Genomic DNA, 24,130 nt, shown 5'->3' with positions numbered 1-24,130 from the left:
CTTTAGGTGTAAGTTTAGGTTGTTTATTTGAGGTGTTTCTTGCTTCTTGAGGTAGGATTTTATTGCTATAAACTTCCCTTTTAGAACTGCTTTTGCTGCATCCCGTAGGTTTTGAGTCATCGTGTTTTCATTGTCATTTGTTTCTAGGTATTTTCTGATTTCCTCTTTAATTTATTCAGTGATCTCTTGGTTATTTAGTAGTGTATTGTTTAGCCTCCATGTTTTTGTATTTGTTACAGATTTTTTCGTGTAATTGATATCTAGTCTCATAACGTTGTAGCCGGAAAAGATACTTGATAGGATTTCAATTTTCTTATATTTACTGAGGCTTGGTTTGTGACCCAAGATATGATCTATCCTGGAGAATGTTCCATGAGCACTTGAGAAGCAAGTGTATTCTGTTGTTTTTGGATGGAATGTCCTGTAAATATCAGTTAAGTCCATCTTGTTTAATGTGTCATTTAAAGTTTGTGTTTCCTTATTTATTTTCATTTTGGATGATCTGTCCATTGGTGAAAGAGGGGTGTTAACTATGATTGTGTTACTGTCGATTTCCCCTTTTATGGCTGTTAGCATTTGCCTTATATATTGAGGTGCTCCTATGTTGGGTGCATAAATATTTACAGTTGTTAATATCTTCTTGTACTGAAATCTTGATCATCATGTAGTGTCCTTCTTTGTCTCTTGTAATAGTCTTTATTTTAAAGTCTATTCTTTCTGATATGAGAATTGCTACACCAGCTTTCTTTTGACTTCCATTTGCATGGAATATCTTTTTCCATCCCCTCATTTTCAGTCTGTATGTGTCCCTAGGTCAGAAGTGGCTCTCTTGTAGACAGCATATATACAGGTCTTGTTTTTGTATCCATTCAGCCAGTCTGTGTCTTTTGCTTGGAGCGTTTAATCCATTTACATTCAAGGTTATTATCGATATGTATGTTCCTGCTACCATTTTCTTAATTGTTTTGGGTTTGTTATTGTAGGCCTTTTCCTTCTCTTGTGTTTCCTGCCTAGAGAAGTTCCTTTAGCAATTGTTGTAAAGCTGGTTTGGTGGTGCTGAATTCTCTTAGCTTTTGCTTGTCTGCAAAGTTTTTAATTTCTCCGTCTAATCTGATTGAGATCCTTGCTGGGTAGAATAATCTTGGTTGTAGGTTTTTCCCTTTCATCACTTATTTAAATATAGCCTGCCACTCCCTTCTGGCGTGCAGAGTTTCTGCTGAAAGATCAGCTGTTAACCTTATGGGGATTCCCTTTTATGTTATTTGTTGCTTTTCCCTTGCTGCTATTAATATTTTTCCTTTGCATTTAATTTTTGAGTGTGATTAATATGTGTCTTGGCGTGTTTCTCCTTGGATTTATCCTTTACGGTACACTCTGTGTTCCTGCACTTAATTGACTATTTCCTTTCCCATATTATGGAAGTTTTCAACTGTAAACTCTTTAAGTATTTTTTCAGTCCTTTTTTTTCTCTTCTTCTGGGACCCCTATAATTTGAATGTTGGTGTGTTTAATGTTGTCCCAGACATCTCTGAGACTGTCCTCAATTCTTTTCATTCTTTTTTCTTTATTCTACTCTGTGGTAGTTATTTCCACTCTTTTATCTTCCAGGTCACTTATTTGTTCTTCTGCCTCCGTTATTCTGCTATTGATTCCTTCTAGAAAATTTTTAATTTCACTTATTGTGTTGTTCACCATTGTTTGTTTGCTCTTTAGTTCTTCTAGGTCCTTGTTAAACGTTTCTTGTATTTTCTCCATTCTATTTCCAAGATTTTGGATCATATTTACTATCATTACTCTGAATTCTTTTTCAGGTAGGCTGCCTATTTCCTCCTCATTTGTTTGGTCTGGTGGGTTTTTACCTTGCTCCTTCGTCTGCTGTGTATTTCTCTGTCCTCTCATTTTGCTTAACTTACTGTGTTTGAGGTCTCCTTTTTGCAGGCTGCAGGTTTGTAGTTCTCGTTGTTTTTGGTGTCTGCCCCCAGTGGGTAAGGTTGGTTCAGTGGGTTGTGTAGGCTTCCTGGTGGAGGGGCCTGGTGTCCTTGTTCTGGTGGATGAAACTGGATCTTGTCTTTCTGCTGAGCAGGACCGTGTCTGGTGGTGTGCTTTGGGGTGTCTGTGAACTTATTATGATTTTAGGCAGCCTGTGTGCTAATGGATGGGATTGTGTTCCTGTGTTGCTAGTTGTTTGGCATAGGGTGTCCAGCACTGTAGCTTGCTGGTTGTTGAGTGGAGCTGGGTCTGAGCGTTGAGATGGAATCTCTGTGAGAGCTTTCGCCATTTGATATTACATGGGGCCAGGAGGTCTCTGGTGGACCAGTGTCCTGAAATTGGCTCTCCCACCTCAGAGGCTCAGGCCTGACACCCGGCCGGAGCCCCAAGACCCTGTCAACCACTCGCCTCAGAAGAAAAGGGAGGTAAAAAAAAAGGAAAGAAAGAAAGAAAAAATAAATAAAATAAAGTTTTTTAAAAAAACTATTAAAAATAAAAAAGTAATTTAAAAAAAAAGAAAGAAGCAAACAACTAAACCAAAAAACAAATCCTCCCATGTTAACAAGTGCTAAAAAGTATACAGAAACCAAAACAAAAACAAAAAGTGTACAGACAGAATCCTAGGACAAATGGTAAAAGCAAAGCTATACAGACAAAATCACACAAAGAAGCATACACATACACACTCACAAAAAGAGAAAAAGAAAAAAAAATTTAAAAAAAAGGAAAAGGGCTACCAAATCAATAAACAAATCTACCAATGATAATAAGCTCTAAATGCTAAACTAAAATAAACATAAAACCAGAAACAAATTAGATGCAGAAAGCAAACCCCAAGTCTACAGTTGCTCCCCAGGTCCACTGCCTCAATTTTGGGATGATTCGTTGTCTATTCAGGTATTCCACAGATGCAGGGCACATCAAGTTGATTGTGGAGATTTCATCTGCTGCTCCTGAGGCTGCATGGAGAGATTCCCCTTTCTCTTCCTTGTTCACACAGCTCCTGGGGTTCAGCTTTGGATTTGGCGCTGCCTCTGCGTGTAGGTCACCTGAGGATGCCTGTTTTTCGTCCAGACAGGACGGGGTTAAAGTAGCAGCTGATTAGGGAACTCTGGCTTACTCAGGCTGGGGGAGGGAGGGGTATGGAATGCGGGGCGAGCCTGCAGTGGCAGAGGCCGGCACAACATTGCAACAGCCTGAGGTGCACTGTGTGCTTTCCCGGGGAGGTTGTCCCAGCGTCACGGGACCCTGGCAGTGGTGGGCTGCATGGGCTCCTGGGAGGGGAGGTGTGGATAGTGACCTGTGCTTGCACACAGCCTTCTTGGTGGCTGCAGCAGCAGCCTTAGCGTTTTCATGCCAGTCTCTGGTGTCCACGCTGATAGCCGTGGCTCACACCTATCTCTGGAGTTCATTTAGGCAGTGCTCTGAATTCCCCCTCCTCGTGCACCACGAAACAATGGTCTCTTGCCTCTTAGCCAGTTCCAGACTTTTTCCCAGACTCCCTCCCGGCTAGCTGTGGCGCAGTAGCCCCCTTCAGGGTGTGTTCACACAGCCAACCCCAGTCCTCTCCCTGGGGTCTGACCTCGGAAGCCTGAGCCTCAGCTCCCAGCTCCAACCCATCCCAGCTGGTGAGCAGACAAGCCTCTCGGGCTGGTGATTTGCTGGTCAGCAGCGATCCTCTGTGTGGGACTCTCTCCACTTTGCCCTTCGCACCCCTGTTGCTGTGCTCTCCTCCGCGGCTCCAAAGCTTCCCCCCTCCACCACCCGCAGTCTTCGCCCGCGAAGGGGCTTCCTAGTGTGTGGAAACTCTTCCTGCTTCACAGCTCCCTCCCAGAGGTGCAGGTCCCATCCCTATTCTTTTGTGTCTATTTTTCCTTTTTTTTTTTTTTCCCTACCCGGGTACGTGGGGAGTTTCTTGCCTTTTGGGAAGTCTGAGGTCTTCTGCCAGCGTTCAGTAGGTGTTCTGTAGGAGTTGTTCCACAGGTAGATGTATTTTTGATATATTTGTGGGGAGGAAGGTGATCTCCGTGTCTTACTCCTCCGCCATCTTGAAGGTCCCTCCTCATAGTTCTTTTATTTTCAGGTGACTAAATAATTGGGAGATAGAATTGTTCATGATAACTATAGTTGATATTTCTGGGAAGCCAGAAAAATGAAAAAATCCAGATGACATATTAATGACTGAAAGAAATTGGCTTCAAGTATTGAAGATATTTTTGATAGTTTTAGTGATAGAATGTATCCCACTTCAAAGGCCAAAGTTGGGAAAATAATTCTAACTCTGATGGTGTGGATATAGTTTTAAAATGAGGATTTGTTTTAAACAAAGTAATTTTTTTTTTTTTTTTTGCGGTACGCGGGCCTGTCACTGCCGTGGCCTTTCCCTTTGTGGAGCACAGGCTCCAGACGCGCAGGCTCAGCGGCCATGGCTCACGGGCCTAGCCGCTCTGCGGCGTGTGGGATCCTCCCGGACCGGGGCACGAACTCGCGCCCCCTGCATCGGCAGGCGGACTCAACCACTGCTCCACCAGGGAATCCCTAAACAAAGTAATTTTAAGGTACTCATTGCACATGATCTGATTTCCTTAGTTTCTCGTTTAGCTAACTTTGATGGAGCAGCTGCTACATGCTTAGGCCCTTAAGTATGGTCTTCTGAGTAGATGGGGAAGGCAGACATACCTTTTTCAAAATGCTATAGAAGCCCAGAGGAAGAAATTAGTATGAAGGACCTAAATTTGAACTGGGATGACTAGGTTTGCCCAGCAAAAGGGTAGAGGAAGGGCATCCCAGGCCTTTACATAGGTACGCAATTTGAAAATATAAGAGTGGTTGTCCTGTGTGGGTAGAGGGTGGATTATTTTGTTGTTCCTGGGTAGAGGGGCAGAGTCAGTAATACATAGGTGACAGGAGTTGCAGCTGTAACAGTAGTAGATTGGATCAAGGTTTTGAAATGCTTCCAATGTTATGCTCAGGAGTTTGACATTTATGCTACAGAATATGAGTTTTAGCAAAAGACTATGTGATTGTATTGCACTTTACTTTAGGTAGATCAGTCTGGTATTACTTTGAGTTGAATGGTGGAGGGACCAGAGGCCAGGAATCCTTAGGAAGCAGTTGTAGTAGTGTGGATAAAAAATGTTTAGTGTTGCAGCAGGGACCATGAAAATGAAGAGGAGAGGTCTTATTTAAGAACTGTGACTAGTTGCATTTAATTTACAGTTAAACTTTCCTTTAGACCACTTTTGAATATAAGTATTGACTCTGTATTATAACATCCTATTCATTTTATGTAAGACACAGATTGAGGATAGATTTGCATTTTGTATTCTGTTAAGTGAAACCTGTTTTTAAACCCAACTTTGTTTTGTTTTTTCTATTTTTAATTAAGGTATAAAAATTTACATACAGTGAAAGTCCGCCTGTTTAGTACATAGTTTTATATGTTTTGACAAACATATACAGTCAAGTAACTACCACCATAATCAAGATACAGAACAATTGCATCACCCACCAGAATTCCTTGTTCACCTTTGTAGTCAACCCTTCCCCCTATCTTCCATTCCTTGGCAACCACTGATCTATTTTCTGCCCCTTTCCAGAATATCATGTGAATAGAATCAAAAAGCCTTTGAGTCTGGCTTCTTTCACTTAGCATAATGCATTTGAGATTCATTCATGTCATTGTGTGTGAGTAATCTGTTCCTTTTTATTGCTTAGTGGTATTTGTTTGGATGGATGTACCACAGTTTATCCATTCCCTGGTTGAGGTATATTTGGATTACTCCACTTTTTCTTTTTTAATGGAAAATTATCTAAGTTAGCTTGAAAGTTTAACTCAACAGGTGAAAACCCTAAGTGATATAAGAAGTTAAAAGTTAGAAGTAAATGGGCTTCCCTGGCGGCGCAGCGGTTGAAAGTCCGCCTGCTGATGCAGGGGACACGGGTTCGTGCCCCGGTCTGGGAGGATCCTGCATGCCGCGGAGCGGCTGGGCCCATGAGCCATGGCCGCTGAGCCTGCATGTCCGGAGCCTGTGCTCCACAACAGGAGAGGCCACAACAGTGAGAGGCCCGCGTACTGCAAAAAAAAAAAACCCAAAAACAAAACAAAACAAAAAGTTAGAAGTAAAAATTGTACCCATGTATGTGTGCTCATAAACAAGGACTAGAGGAAGCAATGTGGAAAAAATGAATATAGGAAACTTGTTGGTAGTGGTGAGATTGTAGGTGATTAGCCTTTTCATTTTCTCAACTCTCTATTTTAATTAGAAACCTTGATTTTGACATAATTTCAAACATACATGGAAAAATTACAGGAATAGTACAAGGAACTCCCATATACCTTGTACTCAGATTCACTGATTGTTTATATTTTGCTTCATTTGCTTCATCATTTTTCTACATGCATATATATATATATATATGCATGTTTTTTCTGAAATGTTTGAAAGTTGGAGACATTATGCTCTTTTACCCTTAAATATTTTAGTATGCATTTCTAAAGACTAGGTCATTCTATTACTCAACCACAGTATAGCTATCAAAATCAGGAAATTTAACACTGATAAAATGCTATTACCTACAGGGGCCCCAGGTTTCAAACTCTGGTCGGGGAACTAGATCCCACATGCATGCCACGACTAAAAGTCTGTGTGCTGCAACTAAGAAGTCCTCATGCCGCAACTAAGAAGTCCACATGCCACAACTAAGAGCCCGCATGCGGCAACTAAAGATCCTACATGCCACAACTAAGCCCCGGCGCAGCCTAAATAAATAAATATTAAAAAATAAGTAAATTTTAAAAAATGCTATTACCTAATCCAAAGAACGTATTCACAGTTCGACAATTATCCCAATAATATCTCTTTAAAAGATACTATAAGCTTTAGTTTTTCTCCTTGTCCAGGATCCAATTTAGGATCCTGAGTTCATTTAGCTGTCATGTCTCTTTAGTTTCCTTTAATCTGAAACAATCCCTCAGCCTTTCTTATTTCTTGACTTTGACTTTTTTGGAGAGTATAAGTAGATTCTTTAAGAATGGAATGTCCCTCAATTTGTATTTGTCACATGTTTCCTCATAATTAGGTTCAGGTTACACATTTTTTGCAGGAATACCACTGAAGTGATGATGTGTCCTTCTTAATACATCATGACTGGAAGCACATGATGTGGATTATATCCTATATTGGTGGTGTTTAACTTTGATTTCTTGACTAAGGTGGTATCTACCATGTTTTCCTCTGAAAAAGTTACTGTTTTTTCCTTTGTAGTTAATAGGTAATTTGTGGTGAGATGTTTTGAGATTATGTAAATATCCTGTTCCTCGTCCAACTTTTACCCATTACTCTTTCATCTTAGCATCCACTGATGATATTTTTCTAACTTCATCATACCTTATATTTATTAAGTGGTATTCTGCTGTAAGGGAGATTCTCTTCTCCCCCATTAAAAAATTTATTCATATCCATCTATATCGATAAATATATTGGTATGAACTCATGAATTCATATTTTATTCAGTGGGTTATAATTCATTAGTATCATTTATTTTGACACTCAAAATGTCCCTGCTTTAGCCAGCAGGAGCCCCTTCTAGCTGACTTGTACTGTCTTGTGATTCTATTTAGTACTTGCTTGCTTTCTAGCTCAAGAAGGTATTCCAGGCTCATCCTGTATTTTCCCTGCCCCAGCCCTAGGATCAACCATTTCTTCAAAGAGCCCTAGTTCCTTTTAGTGGAGAATGGTATTTAGAAACCACAGTGTGGCTGCTGGCTGAGTGCTTGTTGTTATTACCTCCAGGACTTCTCAGGGGACACAGTGGACACACACACAACACCACACACACACACACACAATTTTAGTTTCATTTATTTTTAAAAATATTTATTTATTCATTTTTGTCTGCGTTGGCTCTTTATCGCAGTGTACAGGCTTCTCATTGCGATGGCTTTTCTTGTTGAGGAACACAGGCTCTAGGTGCATGGGCTTCGGTAGTTGTGGCACGTGGGCTCAGTAGTTGTGGCTCGCGGGCTCAGTAGTTGTGGCTCGCGGACTCTAGAGTGCAGGCTCAGTAGTTGTGGTGCATGGGCTTAGTTGCTCCGTGGCATGTGGGATCTTCCTGGACCAGGGATCGAACCTGTGTCCCCTACGTTGGCAGGTGGATTCCTAACCACTGTGCCACCAGGGAAGTCCCTTAGTTTCATTTAAAAAGAGATATTTAAGAACATATGCAAAAATCTTATCTGATTTTTATCTTTCTCCATACTAATGTAGCCACCAATTAATTAGCAGTTAGAATGAAGAAATTATAAAACTACTGAAATGCCACCTGTATGCGACATCTTTTTTAATTTTTTTATAGGCTGGAGTTATCAGAGAGGCAGTGTTGATCAGTGGAAAGAACACCCCATCAACTTTTCCATCACACTGCTTGCTTTGGACATGTTCACCTTTCCCTCAGTTAGAAAAGAGTGAAAATATCTACTTTAGGGATTAGAAAACTAATCTAAACTAAACTAAACTAAACTAAAAAGTACCTGCCACTCATTGAGGTCCTCAATAAACTGTTGATTTCTGATTTATCTAGGCATTTTCCTTTTTTCTTTCCTATTTCTGTAGTTCACGTCACTGGTTAAATTGTTGAAAATGGTTTTATATATTAAATTATAAATGTCACCTAGAAGTTTGGAAAAGATGAACTTTAATTTTTAGTTCAGAGTGGGAGACATATCCAACCTGTTGAGTCCACAGTTTGGCTTTCCGGGCTGGATTTCTGTCTGTGATGGGGCCGTGTGCCCGTTCAGAGGTCAAGGGGAGTTGCTGATTGCAAATGAACCCTATTCTTTTGTCCTTTGTGTGTTGCACAGCCATTTCTAATTTGAACAGACTACTTACTGGTAAAACTGGTAAAATGTTAGATTTAGGGATGGAGATTTGATTAAAATGTAGGATCCTGTATTCTTCCTAAACACTACAAGCAGCAGCAGCCACTTTAAAAATGATTTTTAACAGCTTTTTGGGGGATATAATTTACATGCCACAAATTCACTATTTTAAGTGTACGTTCAGTGGTTTTTTAGTATATCACAGAGTTGTGCAATCATCACCACAATCGATTTTAGAACATTTTCAACACCCCTAAAAGAAACCATGTACCCATTAGCAGTCATTCCCCAGTCCCACTTCTTACAGGCTCTGACAACCACAATCTACTTTCTGTCTCTAAGGATTTGCCTATTCTGGACATTTCATATAAATGAAATCATACAATATGTGGCCTTTTGTGACTGCTGCTTTCATTTAGCCTAATGTTTTCAAGGTTCATCCATGTTATAAAAATGAATGTAGTACTTCATTCCTTTTTATGGCTGAATAAAATTCCATTATAAGGGTTCTGATTTCTTCACATCCTCATTAACACTTGTTATTGTCTGTTTTTTTAATTTTAGCTATCCTAGTGGGTGTGAAGTGGTATCTCATTGTGGTTTTGATTTGCATTCCCCTGATGGCTAATGATGTTGAGCATCTTTTTTTTTGTTTTCTGGTACACGAGCCTCTCACTGTTGTGGCCCCTCCCGTTGCGGAGCACAGGCTCTGGACGTGCAGGCTCAGCAGCCATGGCTCACGGGCCCAGCCGCTCTGCGGCATGTGGGATCCTCCCGGACCGGGGCACGAATGCGGACTCTCAACCACTGCACCACCAGGGAAGCCCCTGAGCATCTTTTCACGTGCTTATTGGCCATTTGTATATCTTAGGAGAAATACCTATTCAGATATTTTGGCCATTTTAAAATTGGGTTGTCTTTTTATTATTGAGTTGTAATAGTTCTTTAACAACCACTTTTTGAGGGCCTAGTGTGAGCACCAAGACCATGCTAGGTGCTTCATCTTCACTTCTTTGTTTAATCCTCATAAAAGCCCACATGGTAAGTTTTGTACCTTGTTTATAGATGAGGAGATTGATGATCAGAGTTAAAACAATGTATCTAAAGAGAGTCTTAAGTGGTAGTGGTCAAGACTCTATCCTTCATCTATCTGAGTTCAAAATTCCTGTTTTGTTGGCTACCCTGTGCTTCTGATCTTTGACATTGTTGAAACCGTGCCTGTGTTCTAGACCTTGGAATGAAAATTTCAGGAAGCATAGAGGGAATTCATACACTAAATAGTTAATCTTCAGAGTCCCTTCCAACATTTTATATACTAGATTTATTCCAGAAAACTTACGTATAAACTAAGGTAAAAAAAATAAAAATAATCAGACTTTAGTTTCTGCTAAAAGAACTTTGAATATAAAGAAATCATGAGGTGCATCCTTTTGTAATATGAGTAAGTTATTTTCTGAGTTTGTGTAAGTTATATTCAGCTTCCCTAGAGCAGGGCACATATCAAATAAATTGTAAGATATGAGGGATTTTCAGAAAATATTGATATAACTTTATATATTAATTTTTTTCCCTAATCTGGATGAAAAGTTGGTTAATCATTAACTGAGTGAACTTTTCAACAGAAGCAAAATAAATATCTGTGACCTGTCAGAACTTGTCTGAACTCTGCCCCATAAAGTATCAAGATACTTTGTATATACCGCTGAAAAGTATCAGTTATTATTTTATCACATACAGTTAGGAAGTGGCAAGCTTGGAGAGGGCACAGTGATGTTTATGACTAAAGGCTGAAAAGTTGGACTATTAATGAAATGAAACTGGCTTGTGGAGGACTAGTTGTAACCACTTGATTTTAGGTCACTCGTTCAGACTTTTGACTGAGAAAATGGTGTACCGTAGATAATTCTGCTCTAAATGGAACAGGAAAAAATTAGAATTTAGCTAAGAGAGAATTCAATGTAATTCAGTTCTATTCAGTCACTATTTACTGAATACCTATTGTGTGCCAGGCACTGGGGATATAAATAAAGATTATTTTTTTAAAAAGCTGTGGTATCTGCTCTTGAGAAGCTGACATTTAGTAGGGTTTCACAGAAAGGGAGTTTCCTGGCCTGGATCTTGAAGGATGAAATAGAATTTGCTAAGACAGAGGTATTCCAGACACGGAGAGCAGCAAGGGCAAAGGCATGGAAGTATGAAGTAGCGTGCCATGCTCTGAGAATTGCATGTATTTCAGCATGGTGAGAGCTTACTTCCATTCCTTGTTGTGATATTCATATGATTTCTCTAGTAGGTTCACTTTTCACCCTCTTAGACTTTCCATACTCTCCTTTCACCCTCATTTTCAGCTGATTACTTTTGCCTTGTATGTTGTTGAAAAAACAGAAGCCATTAGAGCCAAACTCCCTTATCTTCCATCCCAAGACTTATAGACCTATCTAGCTTTTTACCCATCTGATCCTCTTCTTCCCTTGAGTCTCCTCCTCTTCCTTCATAGGTCACTAGATCTCATCCCCCTTCACCTTCTCAAGACTTCTCTCCTGTCTCTTTTCCCCTGGTTCATTGCCATCATCAGGCAAACATGCTCTAATATGTTAATCTTAAAACAAAAACAAACTTTCCTTAATACCACCCTCCCCTCCAGAGACCACTCCATTTCACTGTTCCCCTGAAAGTAATGTCTCAAAAGAGACACAGTGTTTCTGTTTCCCTCTCCTATTCACTCTTTAATTTACTGTAATCTTTACTGACTTCTGCCTTCCAACACTTGCTTAATATTGCTTTTGCCCAAGTCACCTGAACTTTTCATGTTGCCAGTCCAGTGGGTATTTGACCTTTGGCAGCATTTGACATAGTTTCCTCCCCACCTCCCTCCCTCCCTCCCAGATTCTTTCTTCCCTCTTGGCTTCTGTGACATTATGTTCTTCTAGTTTTCCTCTTGCATCACTGGCTACTGCTTCCTCTTCCCTCCCAGACTTCTAAACAGGGTATTGTCCTAGGCTTACTTCTTTCTCTAGAATTCCCTCAGGGTGAGCTTGTCTGTTCCCATGGATTTAAATATACTTTCATTATGCTAATAATTATCTGACTTTATCTCCAGCCTAGACTGCTTCTGAGCTCCAGACTCTCATATCCAACTGCCTTCTTGTCTCACAAAGGTCACATACTGACTGTGCCTGAGATGGGACTTTGATCCCCTTTACTCCCACTGCATTCTTCCTTTTGTCAATAAATGGCACTGTCATCCCTTCAGTTATTCAGGCCAAACACCTAAATCATCCTTGCTCTTTCCCCTCCCCCTTAGATCTCTCTCATGCCCAGCAGCAAGGCTTATGGATTCAATGTTTAAAATATATTTTGAGGGCTTCCCTGGTGGCGCAGTGGTTGAGAGTCCACCTGCCGATGCAGGGGACACGGGTTCGTGCCCCTATCCCGGAAGATCCCACATGCCGCGCAGCGGCTGGGCCCGCGAGCCATGGCCGTGGAGCCTGTGTGTCCGGAGCCTGTGCTCCGCAACGGGAGAGGCCACAGCAGTGAGAGGCCCACGTACAGCAAAAAAAAAAAAAAAAAAAAAAAAAAAAAAATATATATATATATATATATATATATATATTTTGAATCCACTTCCTTCTCTCCATCTCCACTGGCAGACTGCCTCCACTTCCTATCTGGACCACTCCAGCAGCCTCGTAACCCTCTCCCCACCTCAGTTCTTGCATCCCAACCCCACCAATTCATTGTCTGCACAGTTGTAAGAATAATCACAAATCAAACTATTTCACTTCCCTGTTTAATCATTTCAGTGGTTTCCCAAAATCCCTACTTTCGCCTGGATGGTCTGGTCCCTGCCCAGTTCTCCAATTTCATTTCCTGTCATTCTCCCCCCACTTACTGTACTCTAGTGACTGGTCCTCTTTTACTTTCTTTTAACATGCTAAACTCTTTTCTCTCTCAGGGTCCTTGCAAGTTTCCTCTTTGAATGTCTAGCTCCTTTTCTTCCTTTAATTGGGTCTTAGCTTAAATTCACTTGGTCGGAGACATCATTCCTTGACTGCCTTAACCTAAAGTAGGTTCCTCTTTTTGTCTGCTTCCTAATACTTGTAATTATTTTGTCTGTTTACTTCTTTTTTTCCTGGAAAAATATAGACTCGGTGAGGACTGGGACTGGGTCTGACGTGTTCACCATTGTACTCCCAGTACCTCAAACAATGCTTGGCCTGTAGCAAGCAGCCATTAAATATTTATGAAATGATAGAAAGAAGGAGAGGGAAGGGAAGGGAAAGGAGAAATGGGTGGGGTGGGTGGGGAGAAAGAGAGAAGGAAGGAGAGGAGGTAGAGAAAGAAGGAAAGAAATGCTTTGCTCACTGAGCAGCTGCTACGCTCTTGACTCCTTCAAGTATATGCTTCCCATGTTTGTTGTTCCAGTCCTGGCCTCAGCCACTGCCAGGATGCTTGTGGTATGTCAGAGGAATTACTTAAAATCCTAAGGCGCCCTCGTCTTCTTCAGACCTTTCAGTTTCTCTCAACATCTAATACTTGAGGCTCTGCAGCCTGTAATAGTTGTGGCTGTCATTTTTTACCATGGGCCAGTGTCTCTGCTAGGTAACTTCCACACGTGATTCCACTTAATTCTGCAAAGTCACCGGCACCCTCCACCTTCTTCCCTGCCTCCCCACCAGAGGTTGCACAGAGATGAAGTAGCTTGCTCAGAATCGCATAGCTAGTGAGTGGAGGAAGCCTTGAGGTTCTAACCCAGGCTTTTGTAGCTACAGGGACTATGTTCTTTCTGCCACATCAAGCCATTTATCTATAGTTGTTCCCCAAGTATCAAGCAACCAATAGATGGATGTTGGTAAATTCATATCTTGTATCATAGCTAAAAATTAAATCTCGAGTCCAACCTCTGCTTACTCGCCACTTCATTATACCCTGTTTAATCACCATCGTCTCTTGCCTGGACTACTGCAGTAGCCTCTTAATTGGTCTCCCTGCCTCCTCACTTGCCCTCTTATAGTCCATTTTCCAGCTAGCAGCCAGATTTAACATGTAAATGGATTGTGCTACTCTCCAGCTTATACCCTGCAGTTCTCAAGGTACTTAAAATAAAACCCAAACTCTTAACTGTGACCTGTAAAGTCGCTTGTTATCTTGCCCTGCATGTTTCTGTGACCTTAGGTCCTTCTCTGCTCTGCTCCAGCCATACTGGCCTTCTTATAGCTCCTTTAACAGCTAAGCTAGTTTCTACATCAAGTTCTTTATACTGGAAGTATAGAGCTGACTTCTCCACCTAAATCTTTACATGGCTGGCTCATTTACATAATTTAACACCTAATTTAAATATCACCTCCTCAGAGAGGTCTATCTGACTAGGCTATCTATAATAGACCACCTGGGGACTTCCCTGGTGGTCCAGTGGTAAAGAATCCGCCTTACAATGCAGGGAACACCGGTTCGATCCCTGGTCAGGGAACTAAGATCCCACATGCCTGCGCCACAACTACTGAGCTCGCGTGCCTCAGCTAGAGAGCCCGTGTGCTGCAAACTGCAGAGCCCACGTGCTCTAGAACCCACACGCCATAACTGTAGAGCCTGTGTGCCACAACTAGAGAGATAACCCGCATGCCGCAACGAAAGAGCCCCCACGCCTCAAAGAAGACCCTGCGTGCTGCAACTAAGACCCTTTGCAGACAAAAATAAATTAAATAAATAAATAAATAATAAAATAAATCTTTAAAAAATAAATAAAAAATAAAATAGACCAACACACATAAATATACTTTCTTTATATCCCCTTAATCTGCCTTATTTTCTTCATAGTAACTATATTCTTTATTTTTTGCATGTTCATTGTCTCCCCCAGTGGCATAGAAGCTTCATGAGGGTAGGTTCATTGGTTTAATATATTTTCAAGGACAAGGCCTACCACCTAGTGAGCACTCAATATTTGTTGAAAAATGGGAAGAAAAGCTTAATTGTTTTATTTGCTTAATAACAGTTTCCTTTGGGTAAAAGGCACAGCATCTCTGTTAGGGTTTTTGAAAATTACTACTGTATAAATGTTGAAAAACTTAGTACCTGTATGACTCCATGGATTGAAATCGATTCTTTTTCCCAGTTCTTTTAGAACTCATCAAATTGAGGCTGCTCCAACCAGCTCTGCAGTTGATGGATTTAAGGCAAGTCTTGTCTTTAAGGAGATTGAGAAGAAGCTTGAAGAGGTAAGATTTATGTAAAATATTGGGATATTTCTTACAGAAAAACCCGAATGAACTCTTTGGTCAACCCAATACTACCAGGAGGACCCTGGGGCTAGAGGAAGCAGATATAGATTTCAGGTGTTGCCATGAGTGGTACCAGTTGAAAATTTATATCATACTGTCAAGTATTGAGTGTATTTTATATTTCTTAGTGTCTACTATGGCTTCTTTGTAATTCTGGTAAGAGTACATTTCAGAGATGAATAAATCTCCAGATTTGAGTTATGTAAAGGGATTCTAATTTATTTGGGTGTAATTTCCTTCTGAATTACAAAGATCTTACTTACAACCATTTGAAAGAATAATATCTGCATCTTTATTCCTGTCCTGCCCCTAGGTTCTTCAGAACCTTTTTTTTTTAGATTACACGTATATATGTTAGCATACAGTATTTGTTTTTCTCTTTCTGATTTACTTCACTCTGTATGACAGACTCTGGGTCCATCCACCTCACTACAAATAACTCAATTTCGTTTCTTTTTATGGCTGAGTAATATTCCATTGTATGTATGTGCCACATCTTCTTTACCCATTCATCTGTGGATGGACACTTAGGTTGCTTTCATGTCCTGGCTATTGTAAATAGTGCTGCAATGAACATTGTGGTGCATGACTCTTTTTGAGTTATGGTTTTCTCAGGGTATATGCCCAGTAGTGGGATTGCTGGGTCGTACAGTAGTTCTATTTTTAGTTTTTTAAGGAACCTCCATACTGTTCTCCATAGTGGCTAGGTCAGTTTACATTGCCACCAACAGTGCAAGAGGGTTCCCTTTTCTCCATACCCTCTCCAGCATTTGTTGCTGTAGATTTTCTGATGATGCCCATTCTGACGGGTGTGAGGTGATACCTCATTGTAGTTTTGATTTGCATTTCTCTAATAATTAGTGATGTTGTGCATCTTTTCATGTGCCTCTTGGCCATCTGTATGCCTTCTTTGGAGAAATGTCTATTTAGGTCTTCTGCCCATTTTTGGATTGGGTTGTGTGTTTTTTTAACATTGAGCTGCATGAGCTGTTTATATATTTTGGAGATTAATCCTTTGTCCATTGATTCGTTTGCAAATATTTTCTCCCATTCTGAGGGTTTGTCTTTTTGTCTTGTTTATAGTTTCCTTTGCTGTGCAAAAGCTTTTAAATTTCATTAGGTCCCATTTGTTTATTTATTTTTTTATTTCCATTACTCTAGGAGGTGGGTCAAAAAAGATCTTCCTGTGATTTATGTCAAAGACTGTTCTTCCTATGTTTTCCTCTAAGAGTTTTATAGTGTCCGGTCTTACATTTAGGTCTTTAATCCATTTTGAGTTTGTTTTTAGGTATGGTGTTAGGGAGTGTTCTAATTTCATTCTTTTACATGTAGCTGTCCAGTTTTCCCAGCACCACTTATTGAAGAGGCTGTCTTTTCTCCATTGTATATCCTTGCCTCCTTTGTCATAGATTAGTTCACCATAGGTGTGTGGGTTTATCTCTGGGCTTTCTATCCTGTTCCATTGATCTATATTTCTGTTTTTGTGCCAGTACCATATTGTCTTGATTACAGTAGCTTTGTAGTATAGTCTGAAATCAGGAAGTCTAATTCTTCCAGCTCCGTTTTTTTCCCTCAAGAATGCTTTAGCTATTTGGGGTCTTTTGTGTCTCCATACAAATTTTAAGATTTTTTTGTTCTAGTTCTGTAAAAAATGCCCTTGGTAATTAGATAGGGGTTGCATTGAATCTGTAGATTGCTTTGGGGAGTATAGTCATTTTGACAATATTGATTCTTCCAATCCAAGAACATGATATATCTCTCCATCTGTTCATGTCATCTTTGATTTCTTTCATCAGAGGCTTATAGTTTTCTGAGTACAGGTCTTTTACCTCCTTAGGGAGGTTTATTCTTAGGTATTTTATTCTTTTTGTTGCAATGGTTAATGGAATTGTTTCCTTAATTTCTCCTTCTGATCTCTTGTTGTTAGTTTATAGGAATGCAAGAGATTTTTGTGCATTAATTTTGTATCCTGCAACTTTACCAAATTCATTGATTAGTTCTAGTAGTTTTCTGGTATCATCTTTAGGATTATCAATGTGTAGTATCATGTCATCTGCAAACAGGGACAGTTTTACTTCTTCTTTTCCAATCTCTGTACCTTTTATTTCTTTTTCTTCTCTGATTGCTGTGGCTAGGACTTCCAGAAACTATGTTGAATATTAGCGGTGAGAGTGGACATCCTTGTCTTGTTCCTGATATTAGAGGAAATGCTTTTAGTTTTTCACCATTGAGAATGATGTTTGCTGTGGGTTTGTCGTATATGGCCTTTATTATGTTGAGGTTGGTTCCCTCTATGCCCACTTTCTGGAGAGTTTTTATCATAATCGGGTGTTGAATTTTGTCAAAAGCTTTTTCTGCATCTATTGAGATGATCATATGGTTTTTATTCTTCAATTAGTTAATATGGTATATCACACTGATTGATTTGCATATATTGAAGAATCCTTGCATCTCTGAAATAAACCCCACTTGATCATGGTGTATGATCCTTTTAATGTGTTGTTGGATTCTGTTTGCTAGTATTTTGTTGAGGATTTTTGCATCTATATTCATCAGTGGTATTGGTTTGTAATGTTTTTTATAGTATCTTTGTCTTGTTTTGGTATCAGGGTGATGGTGGTCTCATAGAATGAATTTGAGAGTGTTTCTTCCTCTGCAATTTTTTGGAAGAGTTTGAGAAGGATGAGTGCTAGCTCCTCTCTAAATGTTTGATAGAATTCACCTGTGAAGCCATCTGGTCCTGAACTTTTGTTTCTTGAAAGGTTTTTAACCACAGTTTCAAATTCATTACTTGTGATTGGTCTGTTCATATTTTCTATTTCTTCCTGGTTCAGTCTTGGAAGGTTATACCTTTCTAAGAATTTGTGCATTTCTTCCAGATTGTCCATTATTTTGGCATAGAGTTGCTTGTAGTAGTCTCTTATGATGCTTTGTATTTCGGCTGTGTCCATTGTAACTTCTCCTTCTTCACTTCTAATTTTATTGATTTGAGTCCTCTTCCTCTTTTTCTTGATGAGTCTGGCTAAAGGTTTATCAATTTTGTTTATCTTCTCAAAGAACCAGCTTTTAGTTTTATTGATCTTTGCTGTTGTTTTCTTTGTTTCTATTTCATTTATTTCTGCTCTGATCTTTATGATTTCTTTCCTTCTACTAACTTTGGGTTTTGTTTGTTCTTCTTTCTCTAGTTCCTTTAGGTGTAAGGTTAGATTGTTTCTTCAAAATTTTCTTGTTTCTTGAGGTAGGATTGTTTTGCTATAAACTTCCCTCTTAGAACTGCTTTCACTGCATCCCATAGGTTTTGGATCGTCGTGTTTTCATTGTCATTTGTCTCTAGGTATTTTTTGATTTCCTCTTTGATGTCTTCTTTGATCTCTTGGTTATTTAGTGACATATTGTTTAACCTCCATATGTTTGTGTTTTTTACATTTTTTTCCCCTGTAGTTTATTTCTAACCTCATAGCATTGTGGTCGGAAAAGATGCTTGATATGATTTCAGTTTTCTTAAATTTACCGAGGCTTGATTTGTGACCCAAGATGTGATCTATCCTGGAGAATGTTCTGTGTGTACTTGAGAGGAAAGTGTATACTGCTGTGTTTTTATAGAATGTCCTATAAATATCAATTAAATCTATCTGGTCTATTGTGTCATTTAAAGCTTGTGTTTCCTTATTAATTTTCTGTCTGGATGATCTGTCCATTGGTGTAAGTGAAGTGTTAAAGTTCCCCACTATTATTGTGTTACTGTCAGTTTCCTCTTTTACATCTGTTAGCATTTGCCTTATGTGTTGAGGTGCTCCTGTGTTGGGTGCATATATATTTGTAAGTGTTGGATTGATCCCTTGATCATTATGTAGTGTCCTTCCTTGTCTGTTGTAACTTTCTTTATTTTAAAGTCTATTTTATCTGATATGAGTATTGTTACTCCAGCTTTCTTTTGATTTCCATTTGCATAGAATATCTTTTTCCATACCTTCACTTTCAGTCTGTATGTTTCCCTAGGTCAGAATTGGGTCTCTTGTAGACAGCATATATATGGGACTTGTTTTTGTATCCGTTCAGCAAGCCTGTGTCTTTTGATTGGAGCATTTAATCCATTCACATTTAAGGTAATTATCAGTATGTATGTTCCTATTACCATTTTCTTAATTGTTTTGGGTTTGTTTTTGTAGGTCCTTTTCTTCTCTTCTGTTTCCCACTTAGAGAAGTTCCTTTAGCATTTGTTGTAGAGATGGTTTGGTCGTGCTGAATTCTCTTTGCTTGTCTGTAAAGATTTTGATTTCTCTGTCGAATCTGAATGAGATCCTTGGTGGGAGAGTAATCTTGGTTGTAGGTTCTTCTCCTTCATCACTTTAAATATATCTTGCCACTCCCTACTGGCTTGTAGAGTTTCTGCTGAGAAATCAGCTATTAACCTTATGGGAGTTCCCTTGTGTGTTGTCATTTTTCCCTTGTTGCTTTTAATAATTTTTCTTTGTCTTTTTAATTTTTGTCTATTTGATTAGTATATGTCTTGGTGTGTTTCTTCTTGGGTTTATCCTGCCTGGGACTCTCTGTGCTTCCTGGACTTGGGTGGCTATTTTTTTCCCATGTTAGGGAAGTTTTCAACTATAATCTCTTCAAATATTTTCTAAAGTCCTTTCTCTCTCTCTTCTCCTTCTGGGACCCCTATAATGCGAATGTTGGTACATTTAATGTTGTCCCAGAGGTCTCTTAGGCTGTCTTCGTTTCTTTTCATTCCTTTTTCTTTATTCTGTTCCACGACAGTAAATTCCACCACCATTCTGTCTTCCAGGTCACTTATCCGTTCTTCTGCCTCAGTTATTCTGTTATTGATTCCTCTAGTGTATTTCTCATTCCAGTTATTGTATTGTTCATCTCTGTTTGTTTGTTCTTTAATTCTTCTAGGTGTTTGTTCTTTAATTCTTCTAGGTCTTTGTTAAACATTTCTTACATTTTCTCGATCTGTGCCTCCATCCTTTTTCTGAGGTCCTGGATCATCTTCACTATCATTATTCTGAATTCTTTTTCTGGAAGGTTGCCTATCTGCACTTCATTTAGTTGTTTTTCTGGGGTTTTATCTTGTTCCTTTATGTGGTCCATAGTCCTCTGCCTTTTCATTTTGTCTATCTGTCTGTGAAAGTGGTTTTCGTTCCACAGGCTGCAGGATTATAGATCTTCTTGCTTCTGCTGTCTGCCCTCTGGTGGATCAGTAATTAGTTCTTGATAGACAATAATCATGCTAAAGCAATCTAACAGTAACTCTCCAAAATAGAGAGTTATTCTCTTCAGGCAAAATTAGGTATTTACTTCATTGTTTCAAACTTAAAGATACCTTGGAATTTCATAATTGATTTTAATTGTGACCAACAAGGCACAGGTATAGCCACAGTCACATAATTCCAATTACACATCTATTAAGCTAACCAGTGGGCTGAAATAAAGGATTCAAAACATTTAAGGTGTGCATTTCAGTCATGTTAGAGCCACAGTGTGAAGGCAAGCGTTGTGCATATCTTGTAACTCCCTTACTGTAGCACAAAGGATTTCTTAACACCTTAAGGTGATTGTGCTGTGAATGGGAAAACAGCTAAAGTGACTGACGTGTCTTGACAAAGTACCCTGCATTTCTAGAATTTTCATAATGATCAACAATCTTCCTGATGTAGAGGGGGCCAGGGCTGACAGTTCCCAGCAGGCAGGCAGTGGCCCAGGAGCTTGCAGACCTATCTTGCTGCCATCTTGAGGGATACACCCTCATTAGTCTACCTGTTTTTTTTTTTTTTAATATTCATTTATTTATTTTTTTGGCTGCTCCAGCTCTTAGTTTCGGTATGCAGGATCTTTAGTTGCTGCATGTGTGATCTAGTTCCCTAACCAGGCATTGAACCCGGGCCCCCTGTGTTGGGAGTGTGGAGTCGTAGCCACTGGACTGTCAAGGAAGTCCCTACCTGTTATTTTATAACTTGCTTTCTTCTCTTGATAGTATGTTCCCTGCCCATAAATATAAATCCTTACCATCAGTTTTAATGACCCCATAGTACACATTTGAATATAGGTATCATAATCTATATGACTAGCCTCCTGTGATGAACATTGTGTTATATTTAAATCTTGCAAGTAAAAAAAAAAGGTATAATAAATTTCCTTTTGCCCTCATTTTTAAATACTTAATGCCATGATTATCTTAGCACAAATAGTTAGAAGGGGAAAATGTTGGGTTGTTGGATATGTATGTTTAGCTTTTTGATACATGTTGCCAAACTATCCACCTAAAAGAGGGTACTAATTTACAAACTTAATGACAGTTCATGAGAGTGATGGTTTTTTCTTCACACTATCTCCAGTGCTTTGTTGGCTGGTTTTAAAAAAATCTTTGCCAATAGTAGGAAAATATATCTCATTATTGTTTTTTAAATTTCTTTTATTACAAATGTCCACTAAAGTGAAGCTGGACTCTCTAAGGGCTCAGCTTGAAAAAAATTTTTTTCATGCCACCAGTATTTGCCTGCAGAGTAATCCATAGGATAGTTGCTTCTGCCAGGTTGTCCCTTTTTTTTTTTTTTTTTTTCAACTTTATTCTGTCAAAAAAGAAAATAGTTTAGAGAGTATCTGTTATGGCTATATGTCAACCATTGCATATTTCATTACGGGGATTAACACAACAGTGCTGTTTTTATTTCACAGTTTTCTTTTAGCTTTGCAAATGTATGCCTCTTGCTCCCATTTTAATTCTTTTCTTCTCCTTCTGTAACCTCACTTGCATGGACCTTGTCCCCTTGTTTCTTTTCTCCTTCCCACGATTGTCAGTTTCCTAAATGTTTGTAGTACTAGAAAGTGAAAGTCTTGGAATCTTTTGTCAATTCATGCATTTTCTGCATTGCAAAGGAAGCCTGGCAAGAGATTTTATTTCCACTTTTGTTTTCAATAGCAATACCCCATTGCCCTTCTTTGAATTCTGCCTTAATTTTTTGTTCCTATTAAGTTTACAACAGGACCTACTCCTTGACCCTTTGCCTACTCAGAAAGAAGTACTTTTCTTCAAGCAAGGAGGCACTTAGAACTTTCTTAGTATTAGTGATCTCTAGTGTTGCAACAGATGTGTATTTTCTTTACCCTTTTAACTCTCTCCTCCTTGTCCATTTCCTTGCCCTCTCTCGCTCCTTCTTCAATTGAAAATGTTTTATTGACCAAAGGATTTGATTTTATAAGAGCATCAGTTGGTTGACAAAAGTAACAGCAAGTGCAAAATTAATCTACATCTGTCTTAAGGAAGTGGGAGGAATTTCCAGGTATTCAGGTAGAATTCCTAAACGTTTGCTGGTAATTTCCTGCTCTAGCTTGTTGGTGTCTACCATAACTATTCCCGAGGCATTGTGCGAGCAGATGACGTGCAGATGCAGCTGGAAGTAGCTGTTCATGGGCTCTTGGCCCCAAAGGAAGCCTGGCTTCTTGGGTGGCCCAGCACACCAGCATTACTACGTACTCTTCTAGATTATCTCCACAGAACCTTGAAGGATAAAGGATTTTAAGGAATGTGGAAAAGACTTGAACTTTCTTTTAATTTATTTATGGTGACAGAAACTACTTTTATAGGCTAAAGTTTGGAAGTATTGATATAACCTACTTTGCCATATGGTATGAGCAAATGGAAAGAGCATTGAATTTGAAGTTAAACCAACCTGAGATTGATTTCTGGTTGTGTTGCTTACTTGTCATACGTCCTTGCCCCTCAGGGAACATTGAGTTTAGTGGGAAAATAGACATGGAAAATTTTTCCTGGGGAAAAAAAAAAAAACTGCTTTAGCAAGAAACTTGCAGGTGGGTGTATGTGCAAAGGGCTATCAAAGTGTCCAGTAGAGGCAGAAACACCTTTCCAGAAGAGTTAGCATGTGAGCTGAGACTTGAATTGATGAAGTTAGGTGGGAATGGAGAGTAGGAGGAGGTGAGTGAACTGGGACAGGGCATGAGCAAGGGCATAGAGGCATGTATGTTCATGGCATTCAAAGCGTTCAGAATTTAAAAAGCTGGGGAGGATGAAAAAGGGGCTGAAGGTAAGAACATATAAATATCCTTCAGATTATGAAGAATTTTGAATGATATATAAAGGCAGACTTTATCCTGTAGGCTATGGGGAGCCATTTAAATTCAAACCTGAAAGTGATATTTATGTTAGTGTTAGGTGGGTTATATTAGATGGATTAGTTGGCAGTAGGATAGAGAATAGTCTAAAGCGTTCTTAATCTTTTAGAGCCTCAGTAATTTTTTCTGCTTAATGAGCTAATATTAACACCTGTGCAACTACTTACAGTGTTTTATGAAAATTAAAGAAATAATATATATAAAAGCACTTGAAGACTTTATAGCTCCCAAAAGAGTATTGTTGTTGTTAATAGTTTTTCCAAAAGTTAACTTAATTTGAGTGAGATGTTTTAAGGGAAGCCAAAATAAGAGAATTTCTCTCCTTCACTTTAAAAATTTGACAATCATTTTGATTTCTTGATTTAATTAGAGAATGTTGGTAGTTGATTTCAGGACAGTCACATGTAAGAATTGCTTCCATGGCTGTTGAGATAAGTAGGCCTAGACTAAATATTTTTAGAATAGCTTCTTTGGAGTCCTAAGACCCATGGTTCATTCTAGATAGGTTCAGGTGTGTTATCTATGTACAAGAAAAAGATTGACACACCCACTAGGATAACTAAAATTAAAAAGACAGACAAAAATGTTGGTAAGGATGTAGAGAAGTTGGAACGTTCATTTGTTGCTGGTAGGAGTGTAACATGGTGCAGCCACTTTGGAAAAAAGCTTAATAGTTCCTCAAAAGGTTAAACATTACCTTATGACCCAATTTTTACTTCTAAATATAAGAGGAATTAGAGCCTATGTCCATATAAAAACTTGTGCACAAATGTCCATAGCAGTATCATTGATAATAGCTGAAAAGGGGAAACAGCCATCAACTGATGAATGGCTAAACAAA

General features: G+C 39.1%; 1 protein-coding gene across 2 annotated transcripts in view; it reads left to right on the top strand.

Moving 5' to 3' along the window:
* SCP2 (sterol carrier protein 2) overlaps nucleotides 1–24,130 on the top strand; it is a 163,420-nt gene that overhangs the window by 114,351 nt on the left and 24,939 nt on the right. For both annotated transcript variants that reach the window (XM_081223104.1, XM_081223105.1), the window contains exon 13: nucleotides 14,985–15,087. In XM_081223104.1, coding sequence (XP_081079230.1) covers nucleotides 14,985–15,087 — 103 coding nt within the window. The remainder of the gene's footprint in view (nucleotides 1–14,984; nucleotides 15,088–24,130) is intronic.

The sequence above is a fragment of the Mesoplodon bidens genome (assembly GCF_964165515.1).
Source record: "Mesoplodon bidens genome assembly, chromosome: 2".
NCBI lineage: Eukaryota > Metazoa > Chordata > Mammalia > Artiodactyla > Ziphiidae > Mesoplodon > Mesoplodon bidens.
The sequence above is the reverse complement of the archived record's forward strand: the minus strand, read 5'-3'. Positions and strand labels throughout refer to the sequence as shown.